This window comes from Lactuca virosa, chromosome 4 (genome assembly GCF_052849685.1).
Source record: "Lactuca virosa cultivar CGN04683 chromosome 4, Lactuca_virosa_CGN04683_v6, whole genome shotgun sequence".
In the NCBI taxonomy this organism is placed as follows: domain Eukaryota; kingdom Viridiplantae; phylum Streptophyta; class Magnoliopsida; order Asterales; family Asteraceae; genus Lactuca; species Lactuca virosa.
The window spans coordinates 325,233,718-325,259,825 of NC_136429.1; the positions used below are offsets into that span (position 1 = coordinate 325,233,718).

A 26,108-nucleotide genomic window follows, 5' to 3' on the forward strand; every position below is an offset into this window, starting at 1 on the left:
ATTTGTAGTTGTCGTGACAAGGACTCCATACATATAAAGAACGCCGAAATCCGAGTTATAACGAAGAGGTAATGGCCTGTCGAAGTTTCGCGACAAAACCGGCACGACACTGCGTGACGTAAATAGTGAATTTACAATAGAGTGCCTTTTAGCCTTAGCAATCCAAACGAAATTCGTAGCATACATTAAACCGAGAGCGTGCATAAAAAGAACGCCGAAATCTGATTTTGTATGAGGAAGTTATGATTTTTCTAAGATTTGGCATAGCAGTGCACAGTCCGAAATTCGAATTTTAGATCGAGCCGTTTTTGGCCAAATCAACCTAAATGAGAATTGAATATCTCATTATTAGTAGCGCAACGGTAAAACGACAGACGAAAACAGACGTCGGATGAAGAAGTTATGAATTTTTAACAGACTTTTCCTATCCTAGCCTGTTAAAAATATAAATTTAAAAATAAAGTCAAAATTAGCCAACAGAGTCTAAACAAACGTTGTAGAGTACGATCCCACCTACGCGTGGATATAAAGAACGTCAAAAATCGAGCTCGTATGCAAAAGTTACGGATTTTAGAAGATAATTAGTTTTTAGAGTAACCAGCGAGTGACACGTGGTAGAATCTGAGCCGCACCTTCTTCCCCACGGCTTAGCGTAACCCTTAAAAACCCATTACGCTCAGTGTAATTCTTTAGTACGCTCAGCGTAATTCTTTAGTACGCTCAGCGTACTCGGCGCTGGCAGCTTATAGATAGAGGCGTTTTTTCTCATTTTTCTTCACACCTTTTCTTAAATTCTCTCCAAAATACCCCCAAAGCCTCAAGGATTTTCTCTAGCCTTTCTTAGGAGTTAGTAGCGAGCCCCGAAGCGCCACAAGGCCCCGAGAAGAAGAGCTTTCGGCTCAGAAGTTCTGCCCTCACAGAGCCCGGTTCTTCGCTAAACTCCAATATAAGTGAGTTATGCCTACCCTACTTTAAATATAGCTTATGTTTAAATATAATATCGTTATTATGAACCTATATATAATATTTATCAATTATTCAAAGTCGTTATACTGATTGATCTACTTACGGGGATGATGTCTAGGCTGTGATTTAGTGAGGTGTTTAAAGTGGAATTTCCAAGCAGTATACTTCGTATACCAAATAGACCCTACCTCCGATATGATCCGACCTGGTCGTTCCTTACTTGATAGATCATTAAAAGTAGACTTTGAGTTAATGATGAAGCTAGACTAATAATTAGTCGCAATAAATATTAGACTAAAACTTGGCGATAATAATGCTAGGTTTCGTCGAAGGAAAATAGAATCGTTAGAAACGAAGCGCTGCCGAAGTTTGGAATAATCACTTTAACAAGTGAGTGCATAGTTACTTTCATATTACACATAAATATGAAGTATTTTATATAAATTACGTGCTATGTGCGCATATTATCTGAATACTTGTTGTCTATGTTGGATGAATGTTTTTATACATGTTTTAAATGATTTAAACTGTATATGTATTTTATATCTACAAAATGTGTTGGGTAAAACATGGGTAGATGTAATAGTTGGTGTGTGATGAAATAAAATGATGAGAGGCCTCGATGTCGATGTTGATCTAGTCATCTAGCGGAGTATAGATGACGACTACGGACTCTTCTAGACAGTCCAGTGGAACGCTAGCAGGTTTGCAACTTGTAGGTGTTTGTGAACGACAAGTTCACCGGTGTAATCCATCCCCCTCTTGGTTACCTTAAGGACATTTATTGCCGAGGAACCCCCTTAGCAGTAGTGTCCATCCCGATGATGATCCTTAGGCTAGGTCCCTTATGATAGGTATTTTAGGGACATAAAGTGAGGATAACGGGAACGGGTAATCAGGTTATTGTTGGTTGATGAAATTAATAAACTTATTTATTGTGGGTTGTAAAACCCTATATGCTCACCAGGCTCCCAAGCCTGACCCACTCAGTTTCTTGTATTACAGGTAGTGGCACTCGAGCATAGATGTGATGTTTGGATGAGGGATTACGGATTATAGGCCTGTAGATATGAATAAATGTTGTAAGGCTTATATTGTACTGTTTATGCTTTTGATCTATATTGAACATGACATCCCGAGGTTTTTAATGAAATACATTTTCTTTGGAAATGCTTTGATAAATCTTTATCATATTTTCTTTTGGGAACAAATTCCGCAACACTTTTCTTTAAAATGCCACTCTGGTTTTTAAACAAGCATAAACAAAATCGGTCTTTTCTGGCCGTGAAAATGGGGATGTCACAGCAGGTGATCGTTATCACCTCCCAAGGTTTTTGTGTCGGAGATCCTATCAAGGATCAAAGGCTTTCCTTGTAACTCACTTGTGTCACTTTGATTAACATTCCTTACTTGATTTGCCACGAACATCACAACCTCTCATACTATTTGGTTAGATTCTACTTAGTTGATTTTTGAACAAAAGAATAGGAATGGGTAATTTGGGTTATTTGCTTAATGTAAAATATATAAATTAAATTATATTATTATGGGTTGAGAACCCTATGTACTCAACAAGTTTCTCAACCCGACCCACTTAGCTTCATTGTATCACAGATAGAGGTACGAAGTTATCTAGATAATGAGATAAGTATATGCTAGGAGATTTAAGGAGTTTATAGGCTTCTAGTGTAAATATGTAAGGTCTGTAATATTTCGTTTATGCTTATGTTTTTGTATTGATGATGACATCCCGAGTTTTATAAATAAAACACATTTCTTGGAAATGATTTGATAATATTATTATCATGTTTTTAGGACAAAATTCCACAAAATTAATCTTTTTAAAGGAATAATCTTATTTAATAAGCATAAACAAATCGGTCTTTTCTGGCCGTAAAAATGGGGATGTCACAGATAACGATTCTTCACAGCGATGTTGTTAAGTTCTTTGTAGTCAATGCACATTCTGTATGGCCCATCTTTTTTATTGGCGAACAAAATTAGTGCTTCCCAAGGTGAATTGCTCGGTCGATTAAACCGTTTGTCCATAAACTCTAGAAGTTGTGTAGCCAACTCCTGCATATCTGGTGGTGCAAGACGATATGGTACTTTTGTAACATCCACATCTGGAACGTATCACAATATTGTCCGCTTTGGGATCCCGACAACTAATGTGGGATCCACACCCCTTATAAGGAATGCTTTGTTCTCCTTCCCAACTAATGTGGGATCAGGTGCAACCAAATTTCACCCCTCATTATAGGGTTCGACGTCCCCGTCGAACACATCGATCCATGACCTGACTCTGGTACAATTGGTAACACCCCCCTCTGGCACGTGTCACAATATTGTCTGGTTTGAGCTCCCGACATGAAAACTTCCCATGGAGTCACCCATCAGTGGATTTCTCTTGCTCTACCATACTTGGCATTTGAACTAGTACTATATTTCACCTACAATTGATCAGGACTCACATTGGTCCAGCCAGCCCATGCTCACTATTATATTCACATCCCTCGTATGAATCAAAATAAGATATATCGGAAAAATTACGTCTTGGATTATTAGGGTACTAAAGGTAAACTTTTGAAGCTTTAACTGTTCGATCGTTAGCTATCTTGACCTTTAGAGGATGGTCCAAATCTCTATGGTGATATCAAAGCTTTTTTTTAAAGTTAAGTGATATAAAGGAATGACTAGCCACGAATAAGCAATACTAAGGCAATGATAGAGTTGACTAGAAATGTACCTAATTTCATGCATAACACCAGTAAGTACTAAAAGGCATATAGTTATATTACAATAACAAGGAATACATACTAGTTATGACGTCTGGAGCTTCAGCTCTGCCCTGGCATCCATCGATGAGCCTCAAATTTGTAGGTGCTGGAGTTTACAATGCACATGTTGATCTCAGAAGAGGACATTCGACCTTGAAATGGCCCATCAGGTTGCAGTTGTAACAAACATGCAAGTGTGGCCCCTATATCATCGTCGACAAGGAACCTCATGGAACTTTCCACACTTGTTGCAAGTGTGGTCCTTCTATCCCCCAAACTTCGAATTGGTGGGCTTGAACCACTTAGTTGATGGATAAGACTGAACTAGACTCTGTCTCTTCTTTTTTCTTTGGGTCTCCAACTCAATTTCTCTCTTCTTGGCATATCAATTCAAAATGATAAGGTTCAATATTGGTTGTTCGACACGAACTCCATGATCTCAGTCTTCAACATACTCGGATACCAAGATATTTTCATGTAATGCTCGAAATCTTGAGGATAAATTTGTTGAGAATAAAGCTTATTTCGAGTTGGACACGACTTGTTGGAGGGACCAAAACGTCGTGTTTAGGATGGAAGAATTACGGGGATTAAATGAACCAACACGGCGTGTTGAGGTGCCTCAACTCGGCGTGTTGGCATATGGGAAGGAAACCCTAATTTTTAGGGTGTTACACCCTATTTAAAGGCCTTAAGTTCCTTTGACAGGCCTCCTTATCAGCCTCCATTGTTCGACACGAACTCCATGATCTCAGTCTTCAGCATACTCGGATACCAAGATATTTTCATGTAACGCCCGAAATCTTGAGGAGAAGTTTGTTGAGAATAAAGCTTATTTCGAGTTGGACACGACTTGTTGGAGGGACCAACACGTCGTGTTTATGATGGAAGAATCGCGAGGATTAAATGAACCAACACTGCGTGTTGAGGTGCCTCAACTCGGTGTGTTGGCATCTGGGAAGGAAACCCTAATTTTTAGGGTGTTGCACCCTATTTAAAGGCCTCAAGTTCCTTTGCAAGCCTCCTTATCAGCGTCCATTGTTATCAAAACCCTAAAATGAGTTGTAGCCTCCATTGTCAAGCATTTGAGCCTTGGAAGGAAGTTTGGTGTTCATTTTGTGTATTGTGAAGGAGTTAGAATATTTTGAAGTTGCTAGGCTTGGATAAGGAAATCTTGGATCCATAATCACTACCCATTTTGCAACACCCAAATGAAATATTAAGGCTAGAACCCAACACAATAATTCACAATTCGGAAATGGATGTCGTAATCCAATTGCAAATTATTTGAAGGTAGGTAAATGACGATTTACCAATTCCACTACGAAAAACGAAATGAATAATTAGGTTTTAAATGAAATGAAATTCCTAGATTCTTTTGAGATTCATTGAACTTTTCAATGGCATGTTTAATCTCGATTATGCCCTTCAAGTTTGTGACTGAGATACCGAGGATCACAAACAAAGGTGTGAATAACCATGCAAATTAGCTTGGCACTCTCGATGTTATTTACCACCTAATCAATGTTTCGGTTAACCACACACACTCCATTGATCTATGGTAATTCTCGAGCTACCCTTTGCCACACATGTTTGTCCAAGTTAGTGTGCCGGTTCACCACACATGCTCCACTAACGACTTGAGAATGTGCAAAGTGCAATTTCATGGACTAGCATCATTTTCACATTTTCCTAAAGTAACTAAGATTTGGGAATTTATAAAAACATTTAGTTACTTTATAATATTCATTATACTTATTAATGAGGAATTAATGTCCTATCCTACCCGTTCGGCTAACGACCCTCCACCAATAAAGGAAGTTGTGGGTAAGAGTGGACACCCATTCAACCGCCATTTTATAGGCAGTTTCCTTATATCCCCCTTATAGATCAGCTTCGTGAATGAGGCCTACTAACGGTAAGACTGACTCATCTTATAGATATATATACATATTAATCTTTTAATATTATAATAGTATAAGGGATGTATTTTAAACTTTTAAAACACTAGAGTTTTAGAATTTAATATTTCAAAATTAAAACTTTTAATCAAATTTTAAATTCCAAAACTTGAGGGCAAATTTTTAAACTTTTCAAAACTTCTAGATAAAATTTTAAATAATTAAACTAATCACATAATTTTGAACATTATCTTAAACTTTGACCATTATCTTTTAATTAGATGAGGATATTCATTACCATATCAGAAAATTCGAATTTAAACAGTTAAAACAATTTAAGGTAATGATCCTTAACTAATTTAAGGCTGAAATCCGAAAAATTTGCCAACAAACGAACAACTCGTCGAGTCAGAGCATGGACTCGTCGAGTTGGTCCAACTCGTCGAGCTCATCAGACAAAGGCCAAAAATGAATTTGATTCAGCTTTGAACAAATTACAATTGCATCATATATAACAGAAAACACCCTAATCTTTGATACCACTGGTCGGTTTTGAGCTTTACAACATTCCTATGGTGCACATGCAACCCTAATTGCTTTGGATCTAGGTTTTTCTCAAGTTATACATGCAAATTAATTTTCCAAAGCAAACCCTAATCTATCATACAAGAAAACAAAATCTAATCATATTAGGGTTAGAACCTTTCTTGTTGATAGCTTGATCTTGACCTTCAAGAGCTTATTGCCTCAAGCGTTGCACCTCTAATGGAGTCACAAACACCACTTATCAAAGGATGAACAAGAGAGAGGTGATGGAGGCTTCAAGATTTCGGCTAGGGTTCTCTAAGAGTGCATAGGGACGAAAACTCTAAGCCAAGGGTTCCTTATATAGCTGAGCTGCTAGGGTTTTAGATGGAAACCCTAATTCTCTGCTTAAGCCTTAAGCAATCCATGGAATCCTTATAGAAAGCCCCTTGGGCGAAATCTCTATGGGCTTCCCATAGATTTCGTCCATTCCTTCCTTTAGGAGTCCATCAGCCCAACTTGCAACTATCAATGATTTGCAATATTAGTCCCCTTACTTTTAATCAGTCTCTTTTGATCACTAAATTAATTCCAAATTAATTTCTGATCAATACTAATTAAATAATATGATTTCTCAATTAATATATTATTGTTATAATACATTAATAAATCGTTTATCAACCTCTTTCTCCATAATTCATCATGTCAAGTTGTTATGGTGAAGGCAACCCAAAAGGATCATGCTACTATCAGATCAAGTACATTCCAATTATAGTTATGGTCTTAACCTAATCCAACAACTACTTCTGTTAATTCTTGGGTATTGGATACTAGATCATCCTATCACATGACGTACAATCGTGAATGGTTCAACTTCTTTAAAGAGTGGAATGACATAGTCAAGATAGGCGATGCCTGGATGAGCAGGGTAAAGGGCAGTGACAATGTGCAGATCAAGATGCATGATGGTATGGTTAGGAAAATGGATCGTTGGTTTGTCCCGAATCTTCGAAAGAACTTGATCTCTCTTAGCACTTTGGCGAAGGATGGAATAAATTATTTTAGTGAGGGTTATTGGGCGAGAGTCTCCAAGGGTGATCTTTTGGTTATGAAGGAAAAGATGAATCCTCATGGAACGATGATTGTATCCCAATCCTTGGATCAAGTATGATGATGAAAAAAGTTGTGGCATCATAAGTTGGTCATGTGAGTGAGAAGAGGTTGTTTGGTGGAGATGCAAGTGGAAGAGAAAAACATAGTGAAGCTTGTGTTCAAGAGATATGCCGCAGGGTGAAGTTCAGTTCGGTTCGACACTCAAGCAAGGAGATCCTCGATTGTGTTTACTCAGATCTATGGGTTCCCTCTTGTGACATCCCCATTTTCACGACCATTTTAGAACTTTTTATTAATGCTTATTTAAAACCGAGTTTATTTATAAATGCAGAATTTAGTCCCACAAGAGTATTTACAAAGAAATGTTTTTCATTGATTTATAGAATCTTAGGATATCGTAACTGATACAAAGCATAATCATAAACAGGCCCTAGAGTATCTTCGACTAATAGTCTAAATCTCCTTGAATCTATCAGCATTCATGAACATTTATTCCGCTACATGTGATACAAAGAAGTTGAGTGGGTTAGGTTGGGAAACATGGTGAGTACATAGGTTTTCAACCCACAATAAGAAACATCGAGAGAGAGAGAGAGAGAGAGAGAGAGAGAGAGAGAGTTTGCAAAGGTGTGGGAAACGATATGATCTTCGAAGGCTATACATGTATATATATATATATATATATATATATATATATATATATATATGTGTGTGTGTGTGTCTGTGAAAAGAGCAGTTACGCGTCACACACCATGTCTGTGCGCACTGCACACTTGGTCGGGGTGATGACATGGCTCCTATAGATGCGTGACATGTGGTGAGTTCTTATGGTGTGTCAGATGCGCGCCGCGCATCTTGCTTGTGCGCGCGACTGCGTGTGAATTTTTATAAAACCTTTCAAAATTCATATCTTCTTTATACGATATCCGTTTTCGATGCATTTTATATCCATACGTAGCTATCGACGAGATCTAAAACTTTCATTTAGACTCCATCGGCTAATTTTGTGTTTGTTTTTAAAGTTATATTTTTAACAGTCTTAGACTGTTAAAGTCCGTTACAAATTCATAACTCTCTCATACGATATCCGTTCTCGACTGTCTTTATATCGACGGATAGGTATTGATTATATCTTCAACTCTCGTTTAGCTTTTTTTGGCTAGAAACCGACCGATCTAAAATTCGATTTCTATGCTAACACAACTGTGCTGAAACTTAGAAAAATCATAACTTTTTCTCACTAAGTCAGATTTAGGCGTTCTCTGTATGTATGCAATCCTTGTCATATATACTATAACTTTTGTTAATATTATTTATCCTAAATAACCTTCTATCAAAAATTCTTTTTTATCGCTTATAATATTTTAATCGACTAGCCCAAATCTGCGAGTGTTACAATTATCCCCCCTTAGGATGATTACGTCCCATAATCATCAACAAAACATATTTTGTATAATGACTCCATATGTTACCATTCCATCCTAGGTAATAATCATAACTCTCTGGACTTACTGACTGTTGGAAGTGCTCAATCCTGCGCATGCTCTATATTCTAAATTCGATCTTCATTGGAGACTCATGTTCCTTCAAGAATAGAGTTAACCTAAGTTAAGGTCTTCTACTTCGACTATCGTAACAGACCGATGGGTCATGCTCTAACGACCTTTCATCGTATGATGCAATGGCTATACTTCTGTCTCTTTTAGTCAGAATCAAGTGTGAAAGATACATTCCTTCATGTTCTAACATGATATAATCACATTATATTAGATAGCGATCTTGGATACAGGTTGCTTTATCTTTAACGACAACCGCAATACTTCTATTGATCACTTCAATTATCTTTTCTTTCAATTTATTGTTGGACGTTACGTCGAACTTACTTCGTAGATTAGTCGGACTCGGTTCGATATCACCACTAAGGTCAAAATACATTCATCTTCTTTAGTGATTAATGAAACAAAGGTAATGATGGAAATGAATAAAATAGCTCAATTACTTAGAGACTTAGTAATCTTGTGACTTTCCTTGATCCAAGTGCGATTCCTGTGCTTCTGGTAGTATTGGCCTCTACTACATTTCACACCTACTCATACTCGTCCCAAGTATTTGATAGGTTTTGAGCATTCTAACACTCCTATGGTGTACATGCAACCCTATAAACCTTGGGTCTATGTTTTCTCTATTATACATGCAAATATTCAATATTCCAAGGTTTTATCCTAACTAGTATAATATGAAGCAACTATACTATAAAAGCCTAGTTAGATAACATACCTTTTGATGTAGCTTGAAGTCTTGAACTTTAAGAGCTTAGCCCTAATAGTGTGGAAGCCTCGAGTGGAATCACAAATCACCAAAAACACCTTGGAAAACTTGAGAGAATAGTAAGCACACTAGAAATTGGCCCACTCTTGTTTTCTCACACACTAGTGCCATTTCATGTGCCAAAGACCTCTTTATATAGTATGGAGGATTAGGGTTTCATCCATGTAAACCCTAATATCCATGACCTTTCATTTCCATAGGATCTATGGGTTAAAAACTCCATGGACTATCCATGCAAGCTTAGCCCAACCTAAATGAACTTGGCCCATACTATATATAAGAGTCTATATTTAATTAGTTCCTTTTGATCACTAAATTAATTCTAAATTAATTCTTGATCAATACTAATTAAATAATATGATTCCATATTAATATATTAGAACTTATAATATATTAATATAAATCATAAACATACTATTCTCAAAAGACTATCCATATAAATTGTTCCGGTGAAGTGCAACCCAAATGGACCAAGCCAAATCGGGTCAAGTACATACCAATTATAGTTATGGGCTTAGACACTAATCCCACAGTCTCCCACTTGGATAAGTCTCAAACTATTATTGCGTATGACTCCAAAACCCGACTAGCAATCGCAGCTCTTAAAGCCGCTGTCGAACTCTGACCTTAGTCGATGACTTGTCCATTAGATAAGGGATCATAGATTCGTCCATTCTAGATATCATATGGACTGATACATGGGTTATAATCATTCTCTCTGTCCATTTATTGTTTCCCGATTTCCGATTTATGACGACCGACTAATTGAACAAATCAAATCAGTCCAGGCTTGGCCAAGCACTTAGGGGTGTCATCACTAAATCATCGAGGGGCCCACAGATATCGCTTTTATCCCTTTAAGGGTAAAAGGAATGGATAAACTTCGACTCATATGCTTGTTCTACTACTTGTTGAATCATACACAAAGGCACGTGTTATAACATCGAGTTACCAAATGCGTTTTCATGCAATCAATGTATAACCAACTCATAGTCAACAACTCATATCTCTAGGTTAGAAGAATATAAGATATTATCGTCTCATGATCACTCGTGATAAAATCCATGAAGTGATTCAAATGAGCGTGGGTTTAATCCAATACTCAGAACTTATGAGCACTCATGAATGTGGTAGCAACTCTTTGCTATGTCCAACACCTTAGACATCTACAAGCCAGCTTCATGACAGTCTTGCCTTAATACCTACTTCCAACGTATTATCGACCGTGGATGGTTTGAATAACTTAGTCATTTAGGAAGAATGACCTAGTTATTATGGAAGTCAAAACATGCAAAGTGAAACACAATAATAATCGAATCCAATATGGTCTCAGAACTTGTGAACTAATTGAACAAATCAAATCAGTCCAGGCTTGGCCAAGCACTTAGGGGTGTCATCACTAAATCATCGAGGGGCCCACAGATATCGCTTTTATCCCTTTAAGGGTAAAAGGAATGGATAAACTTCGACTCATATGCTTGTTCTACTACTTGTTGAATCATACACAAAGGCACGTGTTATAACATCGAGTTACCAAATGCGTTTTCATGCAATCAATGTATAACCAACTCATAGTCAACAACTCATATCTCTAGGTTAGAAGAATATAAGATATTATCGTCTCATGATCACTCGTGATAAAATCCATGAAGTGATTCAAATGAGCGTGGGTTTAATCCAATACTCAGAACTTATGAGCACTCATGAATGTGGTAGCAACTCTTTGCTATGTCCAACACCTTAGACATCTACAAGCCAGCTTCATGACAGTCTTGCCTTAATACCTACTTCCAACGTATTATCGACCGTGGATGGTTTGAATAACTTAGTCATTTAGGAAGAATGACCTAGTTATTATGGAAGTCAAAACATGCAAAGTGAAACACAATAATAATCGAATCCAATATGGTCTCAGAACTTGTGAACTAATTGAACAAATCAAATCAGTCCAGGCTTGGCCAAGCACTTAGGGGTGTCATCACTAAATCATCGAGGGGCCCACAGATATCGCTTTTATCCCTTTAAGGGTAAAAGGAATGGATAAACTTCGACTCATATGCTTGTTCTACTACTTGTTGAATCATACACAAAGGCACGTGTTATAACATCGAGTTACCAAATGCGTTTTCATGCAATCAATGTATAACCAACTCATAGTCAACAACTCATATCTCTAGGTTTGAAGAATATAAGATATTATCGTCTCATGATCACTCGTGATAAAATCCATGAAGTGATTCAAATGAGCGTGAGTTTAATCCAATACTCAGAACTTATGAGCACTCATGAATGTGGTAGCAACTCTTTGCTATGTCCAACACCTTAGACATCTACAAGCCAGCTTCATGACAGTCTTGCCTTAATACCTACTTCCAACGTATTATCGACTGTGGATGGTTTGAATAACTTAGTCATTTAGGAAGAATGACCTAGTTATTATGGAAGTCAAAACATGCAAAGTGAAACACAATAATAATCGAATCCAATATGGTCTCAGAACTTATGAATATAAATAGAACACCTTTTATTTATCACCATATTGATCACACATTATTCATTATATACTGTTTCAAATTATCAACTTTATACTTGAATTAAAACAATAGTTGTCCCATGCTCCAAGCATGTACACTATTTTTTCTAAACAATAGTCATGCCATACACCAAGTATGCATACTATGTTTGTCTATGATCTTTACTTTGTGGAATAAATCGATTGAACATAATTCCAATGATTCTCATTTCACAATCCCAAATCCTTACCGCAAATGCAAGAATTCCAAATTCCTGCCATTTACCGAAATCTGTTAGATTTTAAACTTATATGCACTGATCCTCTGTAATGATTATGCACAAAGTCACAAAGACTTGTCAACAGACATTACAGAGTATTCTAATGGAGATCAACTCCATGGAAACGAAGTCTCATATTCAAAGTACATTGCTTTGAACATCCTTCTTGCATTAAGTTTTCTAATCTTACACATATTGAATAACTTCCACCTATGGAAAACATTTCCATATTCCCATTTTGACTATCACTTCTGAACAAGAGTTGCCTCTTTTCAGAATATGTTAATATGATCCTTGCAAAATTAACAATATACTTCCAACTGTCCATGAACAACGAATCTTTGGTAAACCTTAGATTGTCCTCGACAATTGCTTAATCATTTTAGTCATATCCAATTCTAGAATTTTCCCCTCTTAATGCCCTGAGCATTTGGAAAATTTAGAAAGGATGAATATTATAGCACATGCAATCGATCCTATACCCGAAGCATATGGGACACGATTCATGATGTATCACATAAACACATGATTCTAGACCAGTCTTTTGCTACAATATTTTTATTTGCCATGTTTTCATAATTCGACCATGAAGAGGGATGCCGTAATCATAATCGAATTTTAAGAACGCAATATATATAGAATTTCCTTAAGTTGAGCCATTCCAACATAAAATTCATATATATATATATATATATATATATCTATATATATATATATATATATATATATATATATATATATATATATCCTTGTCTAAAGATGATTAAAATCTCAATCTAAGCTTTTAGAATTGAAATAAAGTATAATTTCCTCTCCTTTAATTATAGCAAAACAACTTTTCCCAATTGAAACTTTTGTTTTCTATAATTAATATTGCTAACTTGCAGCACTTATCATAATTATCATGCTCCCACTAACATGATGATTATTAGCATAACACTTATGGTCCCACTAGCTTTGACATGTACTCAGAAATCAGCTGGACTCCTAGAAATCAATACTTCATTGACTTTCTTACCAAAGTTCAGATTTCTGATACGAGATGCTTTGATAAAACTTTATCAGAATCATACACCCTTCCTTAGATAGCTCACACGTGTGTCTAAACAATTTCCAGAACTATGAAAAGGGATGCCGAAATCATAGTCTCAATTGTTTAGAACTTTGCCATTTCTCACAAGTCCATGTTAGTGTGCCGGTTAACCACACACGCTTCACTAATGACTTTGAGAATGCAAATATCACAATTGATATCTACTTAAAATCTACTTAGTGAAAGTATTTCCTCACCATCATTTTCATGAATCGGAGAGAAACCTTATGACACTTAGATTTTATGGTGTATGAGTTCCTATCCATGTGAATTTGTCGAAACCATAATCATAAGACAAAGTTAGTGACAAATCCAAACTCATATGGCCTGAACTTGTGCAATCTTAAATTCTTGCCACCTGGCAGCTCTAGGGCCTGTCATTTCTTCCAAGCTGTTATGCAACCAATTGAGAATTCTCAGAACTCATATGCAAAGACAACTTTAACTGGAATGGGCACAAAAATAGTAATATGTCAAGACGATTGGTTATAAACCTCAAGTCGTGTGCTAGTGATAAACTACAAGTTTTATTCTTGATCAGTTCTTGAAACTCTTTCAGAATCCTTTAGACCCCACTGTCCTATTGACATATAAGACTCTCTTGCCAAGACCCATTCCTTGACAAACAAATATTCAAGAGATAGTGTGGATTCTTATCAAGACAAACACTTCACACAATTGGCCTAAGTTGGTCTCTGTTTTATCTAAAACATCACAACTTACCAATTTCAAATATACAAGAGTAGGACACATTTTACTCTTACATTTGACAAGTGTTAATAAACCTTCTTTAATATGTGTCACTCAAATTACAATCTTCGAGTATGACTCTAAGACTTGTTTTTGGAACGAAGTATAACTCATCTTCTTGATTTACCCAATTCAACAATTCATGACTCCTCTTCTTAGCCATAAGAATGTACTAAGATGTCCTTAGAGAATGAATTGTGATATGGTCTCATAATCATTAAGATGGTCATAAAGCATGATACTAAAGTACTCTCCCATCCTTTTAGATTTGAGAAACTTTTATCTTTCTCCCAAATTTGATTCTTCTCATTCGTTCTGCCATACATTGAAACTTTTCCAATGTTTCAGAATTATACTTAAGCTTGTAAGTATAACCATATTTACTAAACTTCAGTAAATCATGACGAATAGTCTTATCGATATTTTGTGGTAAACTTTGACCAGTGCACAAGAAGGTGTACTCGATCCCTTAGTCCTTCACTTGACTCACATATACATGTGAACAAGGAATTAGTCTTAATTTTCCAAAGATGAAAATTCTGATTCATCATACATTACAAGTTGCATGATTCCAAGTTTCTATCCAAATGAAACTTGGGTGATGAGAATTTTTCCTTATTTGGTAAATTATGACACTACCACAAATGAAAGAATCAAATCTATTTTCCAATATTGCTATCAATGGAACCATCTAAACAACAATTTTTCACAAATGCCATTGTAAGGATACTTAAAATAAATAAAATCAAAAATTTTCTTTTATTTTTAAAACCTGCGGAAAAACTTATCCTTACAATGCAAATGCATATGAAAAACAATGTTGTTATCTATTCCTAAGCAATCTATCACAACTCTTAAGCGACAGCTCAAAATTCTGATCACTGAACCATGCGATCGAAATCCATCTTCGCGATCAGAATCAGCATATACTTCCTTTAAGCTTCCTCTTTTTTTCCTTTGATTCTTAAAACATCAACATGTGATCTAGTCACATCATGTAATAAGAATCTCCAAAGAGGAACTTAATAGAGTTAGATATTGGTCTTACCTGAAGTAGAGTCAAACTTTTGACTTGACCAACCTTATGATCTTTCAGGTAACTAGGGCAGCTTCGCAACCAATGCCCCTTCCTTTGGCAATAGGAACGTATGGACTCTTTGGGAATGGTTCACGGGACTATCTCAGACTTAGCCTTTATCTTTACCATTTGGTCAACCGAGTTGACTATGGCCGATCCCTTTCCATTGGGAAGAGAAAGCTTTTCTGGATTTTCAATGTTACCATTGTCAATGTCCATGGAAGTTTGGGAAGTCGATCTTTCAATCAAATTTGCTTTTACCAATGCTCCAAATCATTGCTGATTCAGCACCAAGCAAATAGATAAGATCATTAATGGTCATGTCATAGTCTGTTTCATAGTAGTCCTAAAGGAAACTTACTATGTGACTTAGAAAGTGATTGAACAACCAACTTTCTCAAGACTTTGACACCCAACTCTCCCGGCTTGTCAATATGTGACTTCATCTCCAAGATGTGAGCACACATAGACCTTGCTTGCCAATAGGGCTTAAGTGACTTTGAACTATTCAAGAACTTGTGGGCTAGGGAGAATAATTGGAGGAGGTGGAGGAAGAGAAGTATGATTTCCATTATCCAACCACATAACATCATCTTCATTAGGAAAGCTTGTTCCAAGAGATTTGGGAAGATCATAATTGTCTAAGATCAAGTCGTTATGATACTATAAAGTATATTATTAACTTATAATACTATAAAGTATAATTGTTCCAAGAGATTTATGAAAAAAATTTCATGTTCCATAACTTGAGGACAAGTTATGGAAGACATAAAAAACATTTTATGATGACATTAAAATAGGGACTCTTCTATTTTCATAACCTATGACTTTTAATGACACTTTAAAAGAAAAAACTCTTCATTTTCCATAACTTGAGGACAAGTTATGGAGTTCATAAAAACCATTAAGATCAAATTACCAATTAACACAATAATCAAGTAATTTTTCTCTGAACAAGATCAAACTCATAAGTGAAGATAATTCATATCAACAATTTTCAAGAACTCAGCTAATCACATAAACTAAAACAAGTCTTGAAACTTTGACAATTATCATTTATTTGGATGAGAATAAACATTACCATAACATCAAAATCAAGTTTTATGAACAAAAACACTCTGTGGTAATGATTCTAATCCAAAACAGGCCAAAAAACTAATTTTTTTTTCACTGAATAGTCACCACCTCGTGGTAAATTTTACCACCTCGTGGTGAACTGGCAGATTCCAAAAAAAAAACGATTTTTCTTTCAAATAGCATCAAGTATAATTGAAAACAAGCCTAGGCTCTGATACCACTGATAGGTTTTGAGCATTCTAACACTCCTATGGTGTACATGCAACCCTATAAACCTTGGATCTATGTTTTCTCTATTATACATGCAAATATTCAATATTCCAAGGTTTATCCTGACTAGTATAATATGAAGCAACTATACTATAAAAGCCTAGTTAGATAACATACCTTTTGATGTAGCTTGAAGTTTTGAACTTTAAGAGCTTATCCCCAATAGTGTGGAAGCCTCAAGTGGAATCACAAATCACCAAAAACACCTTGGAAAACTTGAGTGATAGTAAGCACACTAGAAATTGGCCCACTCTTGTTTTCTCACACACTAGTATCATTTCATGTTCCGAATATCTCTTTATATAGTATGGAAGATTAGGGTTTCATCCATGTAATCCCTAATACCCATGACCTTTCATTTCCATAGGATCCATGGGTTAAAAACTCCATGGACTATCCATGCAAGCTTAGCCCAACCTAAATGAACTTGGCCCATACTATATATAAGAGTCCATATTTAATTAGTTCCTTTTGATCACTAAATTAATTCTAAATTAATTCTTGATCAATACTAATTAAATAATATGATTCCATTTTAATATAATAGAACTTATAATATATTAATATAAATCATAAACATACTATTCTCAAAAGACTATCCATATAAATTGTTCCGGTGAAGTGCAACCCAAATGGACCATGCCAAATCGGGTTAAGTACATACCAATTATAGTTATGGGCTTAGACACTAATCCAACAGTATTGTCTCGCAGTTCACCAAGTTACCATACAAGGAGGTTATACAACAACCTAACACATCAGATAATAAACATAATTTAGGATTATATTACTACTTCAAAACGATTACATTTTTATTCGAGTTCATCATGCCTTTTACATCAAGCTACATCTGACAATAGTTTTTATATGGGATGACTACTTTATATTTTAGACATATTGGGTAGGCAGCTCCCTTCTATCGGCTTCCTGAAACTACATTTGTTTCCACATTTACAGCCCTGAGAGTCACATGAGAAGTTTGTGCAACATCCTTCTTTCTTGGGCAGTCCTTTGCTATATGTCATTCTTCTTCACATTAAAAACATACCTTGCTAATGTTTCTACATTCATAAGAATAATGACCTGTCTTCCCATACTTGAAGCATGTCACTCCTTTAATGCATCCTCCGAAGTGTTTCCTTTTGAATTTGTCACGCCCCTTGGCTTCATTGTTATCCCTGGACCTCTCTCTGTTGGGGTTAGATTTTGAAAACCTTATATTTTTGTTGGATTCTGAGGATCCCTTATTAATCCTCTTCTCCCTGACTTCAGCCTTGGTGGTGGTTCTCCGTTTGATGATATCTTCAAGAGATTTGGCAATTCGGATGGTTGCTTCCAAAGTAGTTGCTAATTTCAACATTGGACCGAAATCCGTTGGTCATCCATTAGCAAACCTCTCTAACGTGGAGGTTTTAGTAGGAACTAGGTGAGAAACTAGCCACATTTTCTCAGTAAACGTTGTCGTGTACTAACTAACTCTCATGTCTCATTTCTTCAGATTCTGGAATTCCTTGCTCATTTCCAACATGTCTCTTTTCTGAGCAGTATTCCCTTTTTAATTGTAAAAGGAAGTCTTCCCATGACATCTTCCATGCTTCTCCCTTTGTCATAGTGATGACCACTCATTTACACTAGCTTAAAACACCAATCTTTAGTTGTTTGGCTGCGAAGATTGTCTTCTGTATATCGCTACAATCACAACTCTCAAATACCATCTCCATTTCGTAAACCCAATCAATTGCTGCCGTTGGCGTTCGCCATCCAGAAAGATTTGGCGGTTGGGATGCCATGAAGTCTCAATACTTGCATCCATATCTATCAAGCTCTTCTTCGGTATTGTCCTCCCTACTCCTTCGTGGTTCAACCTGTCTACTCCTTCGTGGGATGTCATGAACTCTCCATACTACAGTTTCTTTCTTCCGAATGTTCCTTATTTAACTCATAGAAGTTAGTTCATCCTTTTTCTCCTAAAGTAGTCGTTTTGTCTCCTCTATTTTTCGGTCTAGCATGGTTTGCATCATTGCCCGAACTTCTGCCATTGTGATAGGTTCGGGTGCAGGTGAAACGACTGGTGCATGACCCATCACATGCTTAGGCTCAAGCTTTCGACTTTCGTTGATATTTCCTAGTCTGCTACGAGTCTTCACCATGACATTCTGTATACCGAAGCATGAGTTCAATGTATCGTGTCGATAATATATATATATATATATATATATATATATATATATATATATATATATGGAAGGTTTAGAAACATGATCCTCCTTATTATTCCGAAAAGTTATATGTCAGTTCTAATATCGTAATTAAACTTTTAGAAATCTGAACAGATAAAATTTCCTAATTATAGGTCGACAACAGACCTTAAACATAATAACATCAATTAAGATAGGTAACCTAAGGCATGCGATAATACAAACCATTTAGCACATAAATGGAAATTAGGCATCTTATCCTAAAGTGAGATAGTGCTTGTATCAATTTGGGTGTATTACCTAAATTACAATAGACACTTATCTCACTATCATTGCCTAACATTCTAAGTTTAAGACAAGAAATCCTCTTAATTCCTAGTTCGCTTAAACTAATGCTCTGATACCAACTGTGATATCCCCATTTTCATGACCATTTTAAAACTTTTTATTTATGCTTATTTAAAACGAAGTTTATTTATAAATGCAGAATTTGGTCCCGTAAGAGTATTTTCGAAGAAATGTTTTTCACTGATTTATAAAAGCTTGGGATGTCATAGTTGATACAAAACATAAGCATAAACAGGCTTTACATTGTCTTAGACTAATAGTTTACGTCTCCTTGAATCTCTCATCATTCATGAACATTTGTACTGCTACCTGTGATACAAAGAAGCTAAGTGGGTCAGGTTGGGAAACCTAGTGAGTACACAGGGTTTTCAACCCAAAATAACATAGTTAATATGTTTAATTATCTAACAATTAACCCGATTATCCATCCTCGTTTACTTATTTATTCTTCCCCAAGGATCTATCCTAAGGGTCATCTTAGTCATCGTTGTTGACAGTACTATTATAGGGATTTCTCCGAAATACATGTCAATAGGTTTCTTTCTATTTTCATTCCTAAGGATCTGTCCTAAGGATTATTTTAATCATCATTCCTGATAGTATTGTTACATGGATTTCTCCGCAATACATGTCAGTAGCAAGTAGAGCACATCAAATAGGCACGAAGTCATCGTTGCCCGTGTTCCATAGGACTGTCATCAAATAGCCTGGTGTTTGTCATCTATACTATGTTAGATGACCACATCACCTAATACAATAGTACTAGTAAGTTAAGGCATTTTTATTATTATTTGCATATCCCATCATCTATCTCCCTCTGTATTTTATTCCTCCCTCATTACCCATCACTACCCAATATATTATAGGTAAGAAAATACATATACAATAAATCGTATAAAAATCATCTTATAATATCTTATCTAACACATAACGTTTTTGCACATAAGCATGTGTAGCACTTAATTGTCTAAATACTTCATATCTATGTGTAAAATGAAAGTAACTATGCACTCACTTGATAAAAGTGGATACCTCGGAATTTAGGCAGAACTTCGCCTTTGTACTTTATCTTTTCCTTTGACGTGACCTAGGTTTAATTATCACTAAGTCTTAGTTCAATATTTCTTATGACTAATTAATAGTCTAGATTTCTCAACAATCCCAATGTATACTGAGAGTTCTTTCAAGTAAGGATCAACCAAGAAGGAAAGTTGGGAGGCAGGACCATTTCGGCGTATAGCCCTTATGAAATCCAATAATCAAGCCAACGTAACCACTCTAGACACCTCTCTCTTAAGTAGATCAATCAGTATAACGACATAAAATTACTGATAAATCATATTTATAGATTCATAACAACGAACTATTACTATAAATATAAAGTATACTAAAATAAGGATGGGTGTAATTTAACTTATAGAGATTTCGTAGACAAAAGTCCGGAAATTGCACTGGCAGAACTTCGACTTGATAACTACTACATATCGGGCACATAAGGCTTCGCCGAAGACTAAAACTAAAGGAACATGGGGCTAATATTGATAGAAATTTTGAGAGAGAGAGAGAGAGAGTTAGTTTGCAACGGTATGGGAAACGATCTGATATTTGAAGGCTATATATATATATATATATATATATATATATATATATATATATATATATATATATATATATACGAAAAAAGTAGTTACGCGCCGCATATACTGTCTGTGCGCACCGCACACTTGGGTGCTAGCCAAAAGGTGGGAATTTGTTATTGGGAATTCATGAGTCATTGCAAACTGATTTCATATGGGTTTAGTTATATGATCGAGTTCTCAATATGGGAATTCGTTATTGGAAACTGATTTCATATGGGTTTTGTTACGGTATTGATATTTCGGTCTAGTGTTCATCATTTTGGATTTATTTTAGTTTTTGTGATGGATTTGATGTTGCAGGCTGCAATTAAAGCTTAAATTCGTCTTGATTTCTTATCTGGTCGATGAAGGCATTCAATGTTTTCAATTTCTTTTTGGTTTATGATTTTGAATTCAAAGGTTTGGGTTGCATTTGAAATAAAGTGAAGACGAATTGATCTGGTTTTGTCATGAGATTAATCATTTATTATGTGTGTTTATTAAAGTTGTGAATCATTTAAGTTTTTTATGATCAAGAAAAAACGAACTCATTTGTGGGTTTTTAGTTCAGAGAGAGAGAGAGAGAGAGAGAGAGAGAGAGAGAGAGAGAGAGAGAGAGAGAGAGAGAGACCCTTTCCATACTAAATTTCATATTTCATTTAAAAAAAATAAAAATAAAAGAAAACCTTATAAATGGCCCCGGGAAGTGAAATGACGAAAATGTCTTCACTTAACGGATAAAAGATGACGAAGTGAGACTTAAGAACCAAACATCAAAAGTTTTGAAAGCATAGAGACCATCTGCGAAAATTTTAAACTTAGGGACTAAACTTCATATCTGAGAAAAACACAAAGACCATTTATGATGTTTTTTCTTTAATTAATTTTATTTATTTATTAAATTATAGTAATTTTATTTGATAAAAAAAATGAGGTAATCTAAGTGTGAATAGATGAACATGAAATATAAATACACTCTTTGTATTTAAAAAGTCGTTTCACACACCCAAAGAGAGACAATATTTACTTAGAGACTTCATAACGGTGAGTTAATGAGAAAGTTGAACGAGGTAACAACTTTATTTGTCATTTAATTGATTAAATTTTACTATAGTGAAATGTCAACTTGTTATTCAACGAATATGAAGGTCAATAGAAAAAAAAAGTTTTTAATTCTTAAATATAAATTAGTTTTTATAATTTTTCTACTGAACTTTATAAAATTCAACGCATTGTAAAAAAACTGATAAAATTGTATGAAATTTAAAAAAAAGATATAAAAATCGATTAAATTCTATAAAATTCAATCCGCTGTGGATTAATCCATTTAACATCTAAAATATAAATGACCTATTTCGGGCTTTCATCGCGATAGATGTGTTAACATCCATATTTACCAATTTCAGGCTTCCATCTCCATATAGACCACAGTGATGCATGAAAGATAAATTTTATATATATATATTTTTATCATTTAACTGTTACACAGTTTTTATTCATAAATAAAAAAAATTATAATTTATGGAAAGTAAAAATATTATTTTTAGAAAGAAAACAATCTGTATTTTATATTTCAAAATTAAAAAAAAAATCTCTTAAAAGAATGCGGATACCTAGTGAATAAAAGCATAAACCTCTGTGCACTGCTCACTAGTCTCTTGACTCTTCTCCTTCCTCCCCCAAGCTCTAGAAAGATGGGCGAACAACTGGTTTCATATCAACCCCAATCTCTATGATAAATAAGATCTCTTCTTCTCCAAGAAGATGATGACTCTTTTAGACTCACTTTACTGTGAAGAGAAGCACCAATGGGAGGATGACGAAGAAGAACCAGTGGGTAGTTACAGCTGTGTTGATAATCACCCTCAACACACACTCCTCGAACACGACCTATATTGGGAAGACCAAGAGTTATCCTCTCTCATTTCCAAAGAATCCGACGAATGTTTCGACAACAATGGCCACATCAGTCCTTCCGCAAACCACCGCCGTGAGGCGGTGGAGTGGATGTTGGGAGTGGTCTCGCATTACTCATTCACGGCCCTCACGGCGGTGCTCGCCGTCAACTATCTTGATAGATTTTTTGACAGATTTGGAGGGTTAGAATCGGAGAAGAAGCAGCAGCAGCCATGGATGACCCAACTTGCTGCTGTTTCTTGTCTTTCTCTCGCTGCTAAAGTTGAAGAAACACATGTCCCACTTCTTCTAGATCTCCAAGTACGTTTCTTTTAAGGTTTACTTGTGTTTTGTTCTATATGTTTAAAACTAACTCTTTCTCTTGAAATTCAAGATGGAGGGGAGCAAATACGTTTTCGAAGCAAAAACAATTCAAAAGATGGAGATTCTAATACTTTCGACTCTTGAATGGAAGATGAACCCCGTGACTCCACTCTCATTCCTCGATTATATCACAAGAAGACTCGGATTAAAGAGCTATCTCTCTTCCGAATTCCTCAAGAGATGCGAGTGTCTCCTACTATGCTTCCTTCCTGGTAACCATTTCATCACTTCCCTCGCGACTTTTAGTATAAATCATATACATGAGCTTGTTTTAATGATTACTAATCAAGATATGAACTTATATATAAATGCAGATGGTAGGTTTAGGTCTTATCTTCCATCAGTGATAGCAACAGCAACGATGGTGCATGTAATTCACAGTGTAGAGCCATGTATTGGAAATGAATACGAATCTCAACTACTGGGTATTCTTGGCATCAATAAGGTCAACGTCTTTAACTTTTCTTGATAAAACAATCAAGCAGTGAATTTTATGTTGCTTTGTAATTATCAGTCAGTACCTGGGCAGAAAAGATAATTACTTGATCACTTTTTATCTTTCTTTAATTGAAGTTATTACTTATTTGCTTTAAACAGGAAGATGTGGAGGAGTGTTGGAAACAAATCCAGGAGATAACATGTAGTAGAAATGGAGGTCGACATTTCAATAAACGGAAGTTCGGGGCAGTACCCGGGAGCCCAGATGCTGTAATGGATCTGTCTTTCAGCTCCGATGAGTCATGGTCGGTGGAGAACCCATCGGTTCCATCGTCGCCGGAGGGAGGAGCCAAAAAAACCCGCAAGGGTGAAGCCTGAGGGAAGCTTTTGTGTTAAATGTTTATTTGATTTGATGTTAAATTGCCAACCATCTTTGCATTTAGTCCACCTTGATAGCCCCACCAAATTGAGACTTTGAAGTTGTGTGGTGAGTTTTGGAGGTAAAGATGGTCGGCATTTTATCCGGATAAAAAGTAAGAAAAAAAAATGAAATGATTAGAGCAATGTCTTCTTCATTCCCTTTGTAAAATTAAAAAAAAATGAACATATATGTTAATGTCAATAAGAACATTCCCATGGTCAAAAGTAACATGTTTATATTGGTTGTTTTATTCATTTAAGAATTCTGATAAGTTTGAATTTATTTAAACGAGAAAATCATACAAATACCATATTTGTAAAACTAAAAAAATATGAACATATAAGTTAATTTGTGAATCGGACATGGTTGGTTGGATTAATGCTAGGCCGGTGGTTAGAATGGAGCGGGTGATTGTAGAGTTTGTGTGCATGATGGTGATTTGGTCCCTCTATACAAATGTTGTTTTATTAATTTTCTCCAAGTATAAAACCAATTTATTTTCGACAATATTTTTGTGCATTTTTTTGTGTTGGTTTTCCTTTAAAAATGATAAGACTAGTATTAATTTGAGTGCATGATGCTTAATCCAATGTGGTTTTAATTTTGTTTTTTGTTTTTTTTTTTCATTGTTTGCTCCTAGATAAGTTACCATGGTCATATCTGGTTGTTTTCATTTAAGTGTTCTTGGGAGTTCGATTTTTATTTTGCTTTGCCATATTTAATGGATGTATTTAATAAAATAACAATTTTCTTTTACATCATAAAATGAACATTTATTTTGCAATCATGAATATTATGATTGCAAAATAGGAAAAAAGAAATCTCCTTATTATTTAAGATATTTTCTTTGATAATTTATTTTTCATGGAAGATACCATATCATCATGCCTTCAAACTATGTTACTTTAGTTATTTTCTACTTTTAATGTGTTTGCAAGTTTTTAATATTTTTGCAAATGAAATATAACATTTCACAATGCAAGTTTTCTTTGTATTGATATTTGCAAATTTTGAATATTTTTCCAATTGAAATATAACATTTTACAATGCATTTTTTTGTGCTACTAGTCATACATCATTTTATTTATAATATACCCTTTTGATTTGAGAAAAATGTTAAATTAGAGGTATACAACAAGTAATTAGGAATATGTATTTATAAGTATCAATAAATATATTAAAAATGTACATTTAGTAATTGGGTGTATCTTTAAAGTCACCTTTAGTTTAATTTGTATGTAACAAAATATTTTATAATTATAGAGTTGGAAATAAGGATTTTATAACTTATATATATATATATATATATATATATATATATATATATATATATATATATATATATATATATATATATATAAAAGATCGGATAGATAGTAGGCTGGGTGTATCTGCTCTAAGCCCACAACCAAATAAGGAACAAAAAATGAAGCGGAAAGCACACATCCTACTACCTGTCGGATCCGATTAATATATATCTTTGAATGCATACACTAAGGAATCATAAGGTTAGTATTATAGGCCCCCTTCTACTGAATGTACTAGACTCGACTGTTCTGTGTGTCGGTAGCAGAGTATGCCTAATCATAAATGAGTATATGGCTAATCATAAATGAGTATATGGTAGAGAGCTATAATCATATATCATTATACATGTTTATATATTTATGCATAATCATAAATGATTATACATATATGTCTGTTCACAGATTGAGTAATCATATATGATTATGACAGTTGGTGACAGAAAATATGGTGGTGGCAGAAATGACGATGGTATAAGTGACGAAGGTGACAGTGGTGGGGTCAGCTGGTGTTAGAGGTGGTGGTAGTGGTGGTGGCGGTGGCGGTTGTGGTGGTGGGGATGGTGGCGGAGGAGAAAAGAACGGGCAGTGTTATATAATCATTTATGATTATAAAATGCATGTCGCGTCGGTACGTCGGAGGGTTAAAGCGGCAGATTTGAAATATGTGGTTGAGGTTGAATCTCAAGATTTCTATTTTATTTTTAATCTCAATGGAACCTACCTCTCCCTCTCTCTCTCTCTCTCTCTATATATATATATATATATATATATATATATATATATATATATATATATATATATAATCACCTAATGTATTATAGAG

General features: G+C 35.2%; 1 protein-coding gene across 1 annotated transcript; it reads left to right on the plus strand.

The window, feature by feature from the left end:
* The first annotated feature begins 22,471 nt into the window (after window positions 1-22,471).
* On the plus strand, window positions 22,472-24,218 carry LOC145108532 (cyclin-D3-3-like). The gene is made up of 4 exons (XM_079045570.1): window positions 22,472-23,056; window positions 23,130-23,331; window positions 23,434-23,564; window positions 23,717-24,218. The coding sequence occupies exons 1-4, from the start codon at window positions 22,604-22,606 to the stop codon at window positions 23,933-23,935; spliced, it is 1,005 nt and encodes a 334-aa protein (XP_078901696.1). The 5' UTR covers window positions 22,472-22,603; the 3' UTR covers window positions 23,936-24,218.
* The last annotated feature ends 1,890 nt before the right edge of the window (window positions 24,219-26,108 follow it).